Genomic DNA, 15,500 nt, shown 5'->3' with positions numbered 1-15,500 from the left:
CCTGTGTTATAAGAGGGGAACAATTATAATGATGGTCTTTTTAGTGAGGGATGGCTTTATCACTTAAGATTTTGGCATTGTCATTACTGTCATGTCTATGTTGAAAGACATGCAACATAGACATCGTGATTCCATTCCTGGGCAAGACATGACATTATTTATTTGTTCACTAAGACTATTTCCAGTCAGTTAGTAATCTTTGATAATGAATTCAATTTTTCCATTTATGCAGTATCTTATTTTATCTGTAAGCAAAACATGTCATGTCATTGTCTGTTTCTCTTACACATGAAGACTAAGTGCAGCCATTTTGTTTCCAATCATTGATCTTAGCAAAATTTGGTAACTCTTTCATTGGAAGTTACAGTCGATTAAAGTCTTTTGTTTGTGGCGATTTGCATTCTGTTGCATTCCATTCATGATTGCAGTTCATTTTTCATCTCATTTTTTGTTTATGTCCTCAGAAATGCATTCTGAATTTGCCTCAGTTGGTTTCAAGCATTGTTTACATATATTATGCTTTTTTGGAACAAACTTGAAATGCTTTTACTGAAGTAAGCTTTTCTGTTTTTTGGAGTGTTGAATGTCGAAAACCATTATAGCATTTTGTATCTTCTCTTAAAAATGTGTTTTAATAAAACACCAGATACATATAATGCAAAAGACAGAATTTAATACATGCAAAATTAAAATATAACCACAACTTCTTTAAGTATCATTGTAGAGTAATTGTCAGCAATTTTATTCCAATACATATTGTACAGATACAGTCACTGGCGATGCTGTGACCACATCATTGGCAGTTTAAAACTGATGGTATTAATGGGAACAATGTCATGGCTTGTATGGGTTGAAAATTTGTCATGGCTTGTATGGATTGAAAATTTGTCATTGCTTTTATGGGTTGAAAATTTGTCATGGCTTTTATGGGTTGAAAATTTGTCATGGCTTGTATGGGTTGAAATTGTGATATCACTTGTATGAAGTGAAAATTTGTAATCTCTTCTATCGGGTGAAAATTTGTCATGGTTTGTATGGGTGATAATTTGTCACGGCTTGTGTTGGGTGAAAATTTATCATGACATGTATGGAGTGAAAATTTATCATGACATATATGGAGTGAAAATTTATCATGACATATATGGAGTGAAAATTTATCATGACATATATGGAGTGAAAATTTTTCATGGCATATATGGAGTGAAAATTTGCCAGTCATGTAAGCCTGACCCATAATTATCATGCAAAAAGGACTTTTGACCAAAAATGTTTAGCACAGCTTCAAACTAATACATTTTGAAATTCCTTCATAAATGCATTTTTGTTTCACTGTTTTATCATTCATTGTTCTTTGTTTTGCATTTTCATTCCCGATTTCCTCACAGAGGCATTCATCATTTTGATTACATTCATTCTGCATTTCATTTCATTTATATTTGTTTAACATTCTGTTTGCATTCATTCTGCATTCCATTTACGTTCATTTGGCATTCCAATTGCTTTCACTTAGCTCATCATTTGCATTCCTGTTTTGTTTTGCCAGTAAAATTACCCATTTCAGGGTCGTATTATTTTCACATGATCACATGTCATTTATGATAGTTTTTGACATTGTTAAGTTTTAATTCTCATTGTTAAGTTTTAATTCTAGGTTTTTTGTGTGCAAAATCACTTTTATTAAGACATGGATTGAAATTAAGATTGCAAAAGTTTGTTGTTTGTCTTCTGTATAGGTTTGTCTTCATGATAGAGCATGTGATGCCATTGTGCCTGACAATATCCTGGGTGTACTCCGTAGCCATGCTGGTCCAGAGCATTGTCTATGAGAAGGAACAGAGACTTAAGGAGGTGAGCACAGCGCATGAGCTACATTTTAGCTTTCATAAGCCCAGGGACAAGAGATAGACATTTTCTTTTATAACAAGGGAATGGACAGGTGGGATTATTATCAGAAAAATGAACATTTTGCCACAATTATGTGATAGAGGAAGATTTGGTGTCATTAAACATTGGCTTTTTCAAGGAGTGCACAAACTAGTCTCTGATTTTGTCCCAAAGTTATTTGTGTATTTCTTTTCTTTATATTTTGAATTATAATCAGCTTCACATAGTCATTATTGTACTGATGTGCCATTAAATGCTACTGCATACATATTATATAATAATATATGACTAATTGATCTTAAGATTATAACACTTTAATTTTTTACTTTCATTACTGTCCTTGCAGCAATGCACTGTCTGTCGGACCAGTAAATGTGCCAACATTTAAAAAAATGAATATCTGCCAACATTATCTGAGAGAGGAAGATTGACTGGTTATATATTGGCTAATTCAAGGATTGCACAAACTACTGTGATGTCTTCCTAAAGTATTTTGTGTATTTCTTTTCTTTATGTACATATTTTGAAATATTAATCTGCATCATGTAGTCATTATTGTGCTGATGTGCCATTACATGTTAATGTGTGCATATTATGCAAGAATATGTCACTTAGTCTCAGTAATCATCAAATTATAACACTTTAATTTTGTACTTTCATTAAACCAATGCACTCTCTGACTTATGAATGTTCCATCATTTTAAGATTATTGTCTTTATTTCCAACTCCTTTCTTTGCTCAGGTGATGAAGATGATGGGTCTGAATAATGCTGTACATTGGTGTGCCTGGTTTACAACTGCCTTCCTGCAGATGACTGTTACCATGGGAATTCTGACAGCCATGTTGAAATTTGGGAAGGTTTTAAACTACAGCAATCCTTTACTTGTGTTCACTGTACTGGAAGTGTTTGCCATAGCGACAATATCATTCTCGTAAGTAAAGTCAGACAGTTGTAGACAGTTTTTAGTGTGCCTCATTGCCCTTCATAGTATTTAATAAGATGCATTTTGGTATTAAATATTTTGAAGTATAGGAAGTGTTGGATAGAATAAATCCATGAGAAGGGCAGTGATGAATTGCTGCCTTCGAGTACGTTATCAACCTGCCAAAACGGGCCCTCTGCAGCCTGACTACTTGTACGGACTAGGCAAATACATTATTCCATCCTAACACTAAATATACTCTGTTATAAGTAGAGTCCAAATGCAAGTTGCACAGACCCAGAACTGCCATTGTATAATGCACTGTCTGTTCATTTCATTATCAATAATCAGTAGAACAGAGATCCTGATCTGCTGGTGAATGATGCAGTGGTAGGTCAGGATCTGTGTTGTTTGCAGTTGGACTGAACTTATAAGCGAGTGTATACTGTACTAATTAAATCTTCATAAAGTCTCCACATTATGGCCACTTGTTTAAAACGTGTCTGTTCAAGATACATTGACAGTGTAAGTACAAAGCATGACTTTGTGTTTAAAATTCTGTTTATAATCAGGTTTCTTTCTTTTTATCCCAAATTGCTGAGTTTTGTTGGCTGAGGTTATTATACTGCACTGATATTTTATAGATGTAACTTTGAGACATACTAAATGCGAGTTAAAGTTAATCCAGGATGCATTAATGCTGCTGTACACCTTATATTATGTATGTGACTATACCCATGTCAAATTAGCAATTATTCAAGAAGATGCCATTGATTGTGAGATTGTGATCAAAGTTAAAGCTAACTCACTTCGTTGTTTTGACTGCATTGCTGGGTTTTATTAATGAACATGGTGCAGTTTGCTTGATCACAGCTCTTTACCATGTTAAACAGTGTGAAATTGTTTAGCAGGATCATTGATCATATGATTTCTCATCTAAATTAGTGAATAAATATATTTGAGCCATGTATACACAGCACTACATTTGATACTGAATATACTTGCTTATAAAATGAGTCCAATTGCAAACTGTCCAGATATACCATTGCATATTGTGTAGGCAGATTTGGATCAATGCAAGTTGTTAATCCATAGCACAATCAACATAGAAACCAATTTACAAGTTTATTATGAAACTGCGATCAGGGTCTTCATTGAACTTGACTTACAGGTGAGTACTTATTGTACCATGTTTCAGAGAACTGCTGAGTGGGGGAGGAAAATAGGGTAAATGAGTTTTTGCAGGAAAAATAAAAGGGATCCTGTAAGTATGGGCATTAGATTAGCATCCGATGATCAACATAATTTTCCAGTCCATGTGTTGTATTTTATATGATTTGCCATGCACATTCTATTGGCCCCCACCATATGCATGGAGGGGCATACAGTGTTATCAATGTCCATCCTGTCTGGTCCTCATCATGACTGTGCCAAATTTTGATTCCACTGAATACCTTTTGAAGGACTTAATAGATTTAAACCAAATTTGTGTGCCCACCATAGCTTACAGCTTCGGGGCATCTTAATTGGGTTCTGTCTGTCAATCTGTCAGTATAGCCAGTCATACCATGAAGGTTGTTAGCAAGATTACAAAATGAATCCACTTTTCATAGATGACATTTGGTAGGCATATCCATATGTAGTTGACTTGATTAGGATTAGAAGCCAACACTAAAACGTCAAGTTTTCAATTTTCACCATGTTTTAGTTAACATGGCAAAAGGTCAGGTTGCTTTTGTATGGTCCTGTGTTCATCTTGCATCCAACAATAATTGCTGTTTTAAATGTCTGAAAATAATTTGATCCTTTTTCACAGACTGCATTATGGCATGAAAACCTATCAAATTTGTACAAATTATACTCATTTTCCTTCAGGTATGGTCACCATTATTAAAATATATAAAAAAATTGAAACATCTTCTCCAAATTATTCAGTAGGAGTTGACCAATAGAAAGCATACTGTCCTGAAAGCCTATCAGATTTCTGCAGAAGATGATAATCTTCCATCAGATATAACCACTGTTACTAAAAGTAAGATAAAAGAACTTCACCAAAAATGCGTAACAGAATTTGACAGTATTTGACGGAAAGTGTCCAGGCATAGAGAATTTCTGTGTTTGCTGATCCATCATCAAATATCACCACCATTGCTAAAACTGGAAAAATCTTAAAATGACTTTGCCAAAATACTTAGTCATCAGCATTAAGAAAATTAAGAGACAAAAATAATTTTGATCATTTTGTTATTATGGTGCCCCAACAATTATAGGTTGCATAAATTACAGAGATAGACAATGCAGTAATTTTACGCCAACTTCTGAATCCTACTTAATTTTATAGGTATAATTCTTCTTTCCTGTGTACAAGAATTGTGAACAGTAATATTATCTACATGTAAAATGATTATTATCTAGAACAATCCAAAATATGATAAGTATTATGGTATATAGTGTTTATTATTGTAATTTAAAATATATAACAAAAGGTAAGATAGGGGGAAGAGTGTTGCCCATATGTCACCTAATGCCTGGTTAACACAGTTATGATGCAATCATTTGGCAGTGTTCAATAACTGCCATATGTCCAAATAGTTGAGGGCGTTGTTGATAATCAAATGGGAAGTTTGTGGTCCCATTCTGGATTATTGTGTGTAAGTGACTTTTCAAAATGATTTCAATATTAATTGTGTAGTTAATCTAAAAGTATGTTTATTTTGCTGGGATTTTACAGTTAGAAAATACATTTTCATTAATAATTAAATACAGAAAGAAAAGATGTTGACAAAAAATATTGTGTTTGTTATTATAGCATGCTCATTTTTTATATCTGATTATTTCTCTCTGTTCTTTTTTTATCACATTATTTATATTTTATGTAATTTTTGTATATACCACCGTAAGGCAGAGCATATTAAATTATGATGTCTCTCTGTCTGTCCATAAATTGGTACGTCTTTATCTTATTTTATTTCCACATGATACCTTGAATTTCCACCAGATACTGTTACCAGAATTTTTAGGGCAGGGAGAAAGAAACCTTTAGGTATCAGGCCCAAGAATTCAAGGGTCAAGGTCACAGGGAGTGAATGATGGAAGACTGTTATTGCACAATAGCTTAACTTGTTTAACAGATACCCTGGCCAACTGTATAAATGGCTGTCAATTGAGATAAGAAAGACACTGATTGATTTTTGCATCAGAAAAGATATCTGTCCATACATGAGTTTAAATTTTTGTTGGAGGGGAAGGGAAATTGAATACCATTGACACATTTCTTGTTTTTGTTTCATTTTAAAAAAAACAACAGGTTTCTTGTGAGTTCTTTGTACTCCAAAGCCAAAGTTGCTGCAGCCTGTGCTGGCATTGTGTACTTCCTGACCTATGTACCGTACATGTATGTAGCTATCAAAGAGGATGTGGCAGGGGATGACATCTCCTCTGTTGTCAAGACTCTAGTGGTGAGTTGTTCTCTTTAGCTCTCTACTTTTACACTATCCATTAGGTTGTAGTTCTCCCTGTTGTTTCAGTTGTCTTAAATGAAAAAGACATGGACTTAACGCCATACAGTATTTAGTCTTTAGAAATAAAAATAATCAGAGACAGGATTCAAGCACAGTAAGACCTATCAGTAGCAGCTACCTGTTGGAAAAGGCCATATTGGTTATTATATGTAGGTGACCTTTGAATGCAGGTTCACCTTTCGAACTTATTCTTGAATGAATGCCAAGCACCAAATACCATTATCATCCTTGTTATTATTGCTGTTATTATTATTATTATTATTATTATTATCATCATTACATATATTGTTATTGATTTTTCAGGCAGTTAACATAAATTCTCCCTATAAACTTATGATTCACACAGTTAGGCAATAAAGGGTTTCATTCATAGATTTCTTCAATCTTTCCTTTTTGCATATTGTGGCTGTAAGGGCCAGAAGTAAGACCTTGGTCAATATGGAAAGTGTAAACCCAGTGATTGACAGGTCACCTTCAATTTGTTCAAAGACTTATGATGCCATTATGTTGAAACACTTTTCCTGTTATGTGTTTGCTATCAAGTTTTTATCCTCAGATCACTATTCTTGCAGAATTTTGCATAGCATTCTTTGAAATTCGGAACTTAAAGAATATCATGTATGAAATAATGATGTTACCTTTTCTTGGAATGAAATGAGTAGATGTTAATGTTATTTTTAATTACAATAATTCCTATCCAAGAATTATGATAGAAATGAACATTTAATTTGATTTATGTAGGAAGAGCTTATTGCATGTTTGATCCTAAAACTAGTAATATTCATTAAACACTGATATCAATTATTTAATAGGGAAATGTAAGAAGCAAATTCGGGTAAATTATTTCTCTATTAATCTTTCCTGATGAATGCATTTAACATGGACATTATTGCATACTTTATTCTAGCTAAAATAAGGAGGGGGCATAAGAATGATGATTTATATGGAGTATATACTTCAACAGGAAATTTGTAAGTGATACTGTGTTTTTATTCATGGTAAATATAAGCAAGATAAGCTATGCTTGTCAGGTCACATGACATGTATTTACCCAGACAGTGCTTTTCTTGGGAAAACATGCTTGATTGGCACTTGTGTAAGTGCCTTAAGCAGTAAGAAACCACTGGTAATTGACCATGGAAGACAAGTGACCATTTAATATATGACTTTTATAGAGGAAATTTATGAGGGTGTGGATGATGGGAATGTTCTGATTGATTTGGTGAATGTTATGTAAAGGTAACCATTAGGGCAGGTTTGACTGCATAATTAAAGCACTGGAGTATGTAAGGCACAATATTGTACTCTGGAGTATGTAAGGCACAATAATGTAATCTGGAGTATGTAAGACACAGTATTGTACTCTGGAGTAAATAAGGCACAATATTGTACTCTGGAGTATGTAAGGTACTATATTTTACTCTGGAGTATGTAAGGCAAACTATTGTACTCTGCAGTACATAAGACACAATATTGTACTCTGGAGTATATAAGCATAGCTGCCAACCCTCACGAATTTGGTGTGAATTTCACGACTTTTTCAGAGATTCACAGATACATGCCGTAAGCCAAAAATTCACGAATTTTCCAATCCTCAATTGTTTTAAATCTTTAATAAAATAACCGATTTTCCGTTAAGCGCTAGTCTTGATATTCGCAGTTGCCGAAACCGTCCGCTACTGCTGGTCACGATATTAGTAGATCTACAGCTGATTAGTACAGTTGGCCCAGTAGCAAGCATTTTAGCCTATTTTAATCTATATGTATAAGAGTAGTTTTACAAATGCTTTTGAGAGAAACTGGGGCCTAACCGGAAATTTGCTCTGTGCATGCGTCAAAACACTGATTTGAGTTACCGTTCAGCATCGCATGTAAGGTCTTGAAAATGTCTTCACCACCAAGGAAAAAGAAATGTAGTACTCAAAAAGTGAAGTTTAATTTGGAATATATCAAAAATTGGCCATGCATTCTGCCATTAAACATTGATATTCATTCATGCTTTTTGCACTCAGTATGCCATCGCAGAGACGATGTGAAGAAGAATGTCGGTTGAAAAAAAACACGTAGAAGTTGGGAAAATTAAGAATTCGCAGATTTCAGCTCTGGAATATTTTAAACCATTGGCGGAAGACCTGCAGGCTACCAATGCTGAAGCATTATTTGTGAGTTTTCTTGTCGAACACAATCTACCTTTATCAGCTGGAGACCATGTTAAACATTTGTTCTGACAAATGTTCCCAGACTCAAAAATTGCTTCCAAATTTTCCTTTGGAAGAACCAAAAATGCTGCAGATCCTGTGCATTCCTCACATCAACACTGACAGTGAAAGAGTATTTTCTTTAGTGAGGAAAAATAAGACAGTTTTTAGGGCCTCTTAGGTGCAGAAAATTTGTCAGCAATTTTAGTCCCCAAGATCAACCAGCAGGCAAGAAGTCGGAACTGTTTAGAAAACAAATTTACGATCAAGCATTGAGGAAGTTCAAGTTGCCACAGTATCATGTCTTGATAAATAACTATTTCTGCATATATGTAGTGTTTTATTTTTATTTTGCGAACTTGATTTAGTGTAGTATTGACAGTTGGAGTGGATGGAGTGGTCAGAGTGGATGGAGTTATTGTTATGGTATTTTTCACGAATTCATGTCTAAATTCACGACTTTTTATTCCTATTTTCACTAATTGTGAACCTGGAAGGTTGGCAGCTATGTATAAGGCATGCTATTGTACTTTGGAGTATGTAAGGCATGTTATTGTACTATGGAGTATGTAAGACAGTGTTGTACTCTGGAGTATGTAAGGCACAGTATTGTACTATGGAGTATGAAAGCACAATATTGTACTATGGAGTATGTAAGGCATAGTATTGTACTCTGGAGTATGTAAGGCACAGTATTGTACTCCATGGTATACAATGTACAATATTTAGATTTGGAGTATGCATAATATTGTAGTCTGGAGCATATATATGTATATCACTTTCTTTTTTATTTGTAAAAATAATGTAATATTAGCGTTTCTGATTTGAAGAATTTATAAAATTGCATTCTGTGCGTTTCTGATTTGAAGAATTTATAAAATTGCATTCTGTCTTTTCCTTTAGTCCCTGTTCTCCACCACTGCTTTTGGCTTGGGTGGGAAGTATTTTGCCTTCTATGAAGAAGCTGGTGTTGGAGTTCAGTGGAACAATGTTTATATCTCACCCATGGAAGATGATGACTTTAACCTGCTGATGGTGGTTTTGATGATGATTTTTGATGCCTTTCTGTACTGTATCCTGGCTTGGTACATTGAAAATGTCTTCCCAGGTAAAGCCATTGGAACTAATAGCTTGGTTGGGAACTGAGAGTTTGGATAGCATAACAGTATAGCCCTAGGTTTCTACATGTGAAGACCTATGCTATAATTTGCAAGGTTTGCTTGACTTTTGTCCTTTAGCCAAGTCTGCCTTGGCAGATAGACAAATAGAATCCATCATATGCATTGGTGTGGGAAAGGCACAAATAGCACCTGGGGGCATGATTGGTTGCCAGCAGTGAAACATCTGCTTAGTTTTCACAAATTTTGAACCCTTGTGTGGGTTTTCTCTCCCACTATGATGAATTTATTTTTTATTTTCTAACTCTACAACAGTAGTAAAAGAAATATGGTAAGATGATTTGTGGAGTATTATCTGAAAGTTCCTTAGTCATTAAATAGAGCATATCAAGTTAAATTTAGCAAGAAATAATTTTTAATAAAGCAAAAATACTGTTTATAAGCCAGCAAAATTTTTCATGTGAAAATTGAAACCACTTTAAACATTTTAGTTATTCATAACATCATAAACAAAATGACCTCTGTTAAAGTGTCACCAAGTGCATTCTATCCCAGACTTCACCAGGTCACTCTGTGTCAGTTGTATAAAGGAATTGGAGCTAATGGGTATCACTTCTGCCAATGGTGAAAATGGAATGTTTAAATCAGTCAGAGATTTTGACTGTTTACAAACAAGTAATTCATAAACTCTGAGCTGCTTATTCATTCATTTGCTCGCTCATTTGTTTGTTTGTTCGTTCGTTCATTCAGGCATTCAGGCATTCATTCATTATTCATTCAGACATTCATTCATTCATTCCAGGATCCTATGGCTTGCCAAAGCCCTGGTATTTCCCATTCACAAAGTCATACTGGTGTGGAGGCCATGCTAAAGTCCAGGAACATGAATGTCCCAACCTCCTTGACTGGTGTCGGCGGAGCAGGGCAGGATACCTGTCTGTCATGGAGGAGGATCAAGCTTGTGCTATGGAAAGGGAGCCTGGTGAGTTGCAAAGGAAGTTTCAGTGGTTCATTGTCATATACACATTTGTACTATAGCAAATATTTAGTCAAGAATTACTAAAGGTTTCCTGATGTCACACTATTTTAAGGTTATTACATTTTGCATTTTTCCAGACATTCATATTTTTAACTCCTGAGAGAAAGATTAAAGAAATTCACAATTATTTAATTTTAGGGGTGTTCGATTTAAATGTAAATGGTACCCATGGAATGCAGTTTTTTCAAAATATATGGTAACTTAGGTCCTCTAATTACTCAGAGTTCACATGATAATGATACCTAATTCTCATTGCATCTGTGGGCAACTGCTCCACATCATAAGTGCCTTCTCAGGGTCCCATGTGGATATTACTGGAACAGCCCTTTTGGGATGGATTCTTTGTTTCCAATGCCACAAAAATGCAAATATATATAGCAGCATGTGGAATTTTCTGTTTTGTTCACATAAATGGCAATGGTTATTGGTTTCTCGCACCATATACCATATTTTCAAGTTCTATTAATTACACACAGACAAAAATGGCATGGTCAAGAGCATTAATTTCACCGAAAGGTGTAAAGAAATCAACATTTGTAGGACATGCTTTTGCTTTTATCACATTATATCATGTATGAGCTTGTCTCTTCCAAGGATTGGTTTGTTTGGTTTGATGTTTAACCAAACAGGTTATTTAGTGCCATGGCAATTGGAGTAAGATGCCTTGACCAATAGCACAGCAAGCTAGCTGACTCAGACAGATCCATTGGTAGGATTTGAACACTTTTTTCAGGCAAGAGTGTGGCATGCTAACCACTGAGCTTCCATGGCTCCTACCTCCATTAGTTGTCTTTTATGACATGCAGAAAGGTGTATTGGACCTATTCTACATCCCATGAGTCTGCAGGGGATCTCAAAGAAGCAGAAGTGCTAGGATCCATGGTGGACAAAATGTTGTACATCGCCTTGTTATCTACTTCATTTACCCCAAGAGTAATTTCAAGATAAGTCAGTATTGTGGGTGTGAAAAAAAAATAAAGTTTAATTTCATGATGTTATTTTCCTGTCTTTCAGAGTATGCCAACAGTTTTGAGATGGAACCTTCTCATCTGCCCCTTGGCGTGAAGATCGAAAATTTAACAAAGGTAAGACAACTACACATCTTAGTTGGTTTCATGTCCAGTAAGTTTATATGTGGTTATAAGGTGGGTATCTTAATAGCCTCCAAGTTGTGATCCATGGAACCACATTCAAAATCCCGTCTGATAGACCTTTACATTTGTATCAGTAATCAATATACCATTTCTTAGACATTTAAGTTATTTTGGTTTCATGTACCCCTGACCTCTGTACCATCTCCAGGAGATGGAGTGAAATTCAAACACTATTGTGTGCATCTGGAGAACACTACAGATCATACCTAAAGGTTTTAAGTCGATGTATTGAACAGGGTAGGAGAAGTTATGTAGTACTATGCAGGCACTCATGGACAGGCAGGGTGGCATAATTCCAGCATTGTTTGTTTGACAAACTTGGAGATATCTAACAATTTAACAATTCAAGTCTGCAATAAGAACATGCTGTAGTCACTTGAGATATCTGTAATATCATGCTATGTCTGTCATTTTGCATGTGATAATGAGCTGTGTCTGTTAATGTGCCCATGATAATGAGGTTTTGGCCGTGTTTCTCATTTTGCCTGTGATAATGAGCTGTTGGCTGTGATTGTTAATGTGACTGTGATAATGAGCTGTTGGCTGTGTATCTCATTTTGCATGTGATAATGAGCTGTTGACTATGTCTTTTAATATGCCCATGATAATGAGCTGTTGGCTGTGTTTCTCATTTTGCCTGAGATTTGTTGTTGTTGTTGTTGTTTTGGGGCTTAACGCCATTTTTCAGCACACGATAGGCTATACATGGCGGCCAGTATTAATGGTGGAGGAAGAACCCGGGGAAAACCCCGGCAAGAACCACCGACCCACGAGAAGCTACTGGCAAGCTTTCCCACATACCCATATTGGCTGAATCCTAGACTCGAACCGCCACAGACAGAGGTGAGATGGCAGTGATCCGTAACAGAGAGCACTTTAGACCACTCGGCCACTCGGGGCCCCTTTGCCTGAGATAATGAGCTGTTGGCTGTGGCTGTTAATGTGCCTGTGATAGTGAGCTGTTGGCTGTGTTTCTCATTTTGCATGTGATAATGAGCTGTTGGCTGTGTTTGTTAATGTGCCCATGATAATGAGCTGTTGGCTGTTTCTCATTTTGCTTGTGATAATGAGCTGTTGGCTGTGATTGTTAATGTGACTGATAATGAGCTGTTGGCTGTGTTTCTCATTTTGTGTGTGATAATGAGCTGTTTGTTTCTCATTTTGCATGTGATAATGAGCTGTTGGCTGTGTCTGTTAATGTGCCCATGATAATAAGCTGTTGGCTGTGTTTCTCATTTTGCTTGTGATAATGAGCTGTTGGCTGTGATTGTTAATGTGACTGTGATAATGAGCTGTTGGCTGTGTTTCTCATTTTGTGTGTGATAATGAGCTGTTGGCTATGTCTTTTAATGTGACCATGATAATGAGCTGTTGGCTGTGTTTCTCATTTTGCCTGTGATAATGAGCTGTTGGCTGTGGCTGTTAATGTGCCTGTGATAATGAGCTTTTGGCTGTGTTTCTCATTTTATGTGTGATAATGAGCTGTTGGCTGTGTTTCTCATTTTGCATGTGATAATGAGCTGTTGGCTGTGTCTGTTAATATGCCCATGATAATGAGCTGTTGGCTGTGTTTCTCATTTTGCCTGTGATAATGGCTGTTGGTTGTGACTGTTAATGGGCCTGTGATAATGAGCTGTTGGCTGTTTCTCATTTTGTGTGTGATAATGAGCTGTTTGCTGTGTTTCTCAATCTGCATGTGATAATGAACTGTTTGCTGTGTCTGTTAATGTGCCCATGATAATGAGCTGTTGGCTGTGTTTCTCATTTTGCCTGTGATAATGAGCTGTTGGCTTTTTTCTTTTTTTTTCATGTGATATCGAGCTGTTGGTTGTCAATGTGCCTGTAATAATGAGCTGTTGGTTGTGTTTCTCATTTTGCATGTGATAATGAGCTGTTGGCTGTGTTTCTCATTTGTGTGTGATAATGAGCTGTTGGCTGTCTGTCAGTGTGACAGTGAACTGTTGTCACTATTCATGTTTCACCCATTTTATGTTAGCTTACTTTATTATGTCATTTTGCAGGTATACAAGACAGGGAAGAAGCTAGCAGTGAAAAATCTCAGTCTGCGGCTGTATGAGGGACAAATCACATCTTTTCTTGGTCATAATGGAGCAGGCAAGACAACAACCATGTATGTATAATATACATGATTCCATCTGTGTTCACTTCAGAAGTGTGGAGTGTAAGTAATGTTTTGCCACTGGAGTTTGCGGGTGAACTAAGGACCCAACAAGAAAGCATGTATATATATATATATATATATATATATATATATATATATATATATATATATATATATAATGTCACAAAACATTTTGTTAAAAAAAAGTTTCTACACCTCTCTGGTAAATGTAAATGTTATTGCTGTCTTCATATTTAATTATTTGATGTATTTTTATTCTTAGAATTTGTGAGAATGAATATTTTAACAACAATTTGTTTTTTGCATAAGAGGTTGATAGAATGTGCAGTATTATACATGTAAGATATTTATCTGGCTGCAGTTTCATTAAGGATGTCAAATTGTTATTTAGTACGATTGTTAGTATTTTTAGTATGATCACACCTATTCTTGTATCACTGTACCTTATTTTTGTATCATTGCACCTGTTATTTCTGTAACATTGTATCTGTTATTTTTGTGAGTATCATCATATCTGTTATTTTTTATCATTGTGTCTGTTGTTTTTGTATCAGTTCTTTTTATATTTGTATTGTTATTAATTTTAGATCATTGCACCAGTAATTTCTGTATCTTTGTATCTCTTGTTTTTGTGAGTATCATTGCTTGCATTTGTAATATACTATTTGTACAATTGGTATTCAGTATTGAAACAAATGGATGTGTTAACTATTTTTCAAAGATATTCCATACAAGGACCCAAAATAATGTTATTAATAGACAGTTGCATATGAGATAGTTGCTTGTATCTCTGTAGCAGTGTCATGTGCAGTTTAAAATTAGGTATAATTCTGCAGATAATAACAGAATGTTAGTGATTACGATGTTGCACATATAGTCACTAACTTTCTGTTATTGTCTGCAAAATTATACCTATTTTTAAACTGCACATGACACCACTGCTAGTTTTATTTCATTTCTGTAGAACAGTATTCTTATTAAAGATGTGTCATTCTTACAGGTCAATCCTGACAGGCTTGTTTCCTCCAACATCTGGGTCAGCCACCATATATGGTCATGACATTAGGATGGACATGGAGGTCATTAGACAGGGCCTTGGCATGTGTCCCCAGCACAATGTTCTTTTTGACAAGTATGTCCATTTCTTAATTTTACTCCGTGATTTATAAAGGTAATGTTAGCATCAGTTATGAAATTATTCTCATCATCTTTTTGATCAAAGATAGTAAGGAATATAACAAAGCAGGATTACAGATTAGATTCAAACACATGAATTACTTAGTGTGATGGCATGTTTTGAATATTCAGGGGTAACCAACTGACATTTCCTCAAAGGTATGTACAAGTGACACACCTTTGCATAATATCGGAAATCATTTGGGGTAAAAATATGTCCTGCTCAGTAACGTGTTAATTCAGACTCTTTCTTTGGAAGAATTTGGTGTTGATTTGCAGCAGGAAACACCTTTATATAAGACACCTAAAGCCTTTGTTATTTCTGTGTCAAAATTCCTTCTAC

At 35.3% G+C, this 15,500-nt stretch overlaps 1 protein-coding gene across 4 annotated transcripts in view; it reads left to right on the top strand.

The window, feature by feature from the left end:
• Positions 1 to 15,500, top strand: part of LOC149807771 (ATP-binding cassette sub-family A member 2-like) — a 148,127-nt gene that overhangs the window by 69,961 nt on the left and 62,666 nt on the right. For all 4 annotated transcript variants that reach the window (XM_089970402.1, XM_089970410.1, XM_089970419.1 and 1 more), the window contains 8 exons: positions 1,734 to 1,848; positions 2,627 to 2,817; positions 6,116 to 6,266; positions 9,431 to 9,635; positions 10,448 to 10,627; positions 11,699 to 11,769; positions 13,860 to 13,969; positions 14,982 to 15,113. In XM_089970402.1, the coding sequence (XP_089826528.1) occupies positions 1,734 to 1,848; positions 2,627 to 2,817; positions 6,116 to 6,266; positions 9,431 to 9,635; positions 10,448 to 10,627; positions 11,699 to 11,769; positions 13,860 to 13,969; positions 14,982 to 15,113 (1,155 nt within the window). The remainder of the gene's footprint in view (positions 1 to 1,733; positions 1,849 to 2,626; positions 2,818 to 6,115; positions 6,267 to 9,430; positions 9,636 to 10,447; positions 10,628 to 11,698; positions 11,770 to 13,859; positions 13,970 to 14,981; positions 15,114 to 15,500) is intronic.

This window comes from Sinohyriopsis cumingii, chromosome 1 (assembly GCF_028554795.1).
Source record: "Sinohyriopsis cumingii isolate HCF-2022 chromosome 1, ASM2855479v2, whole genome shotgun sequence".
Taxonomy (NCBI): Eukaryota; Metazoa; Mollusca; class Bivalvia; order Unionida; family Unionidae; genus Sinohyriopsis; species Sinohyriopsis cumingii.
This window is presented reverse-complemented; position numbering and strand designations above follow the sequence as displayed.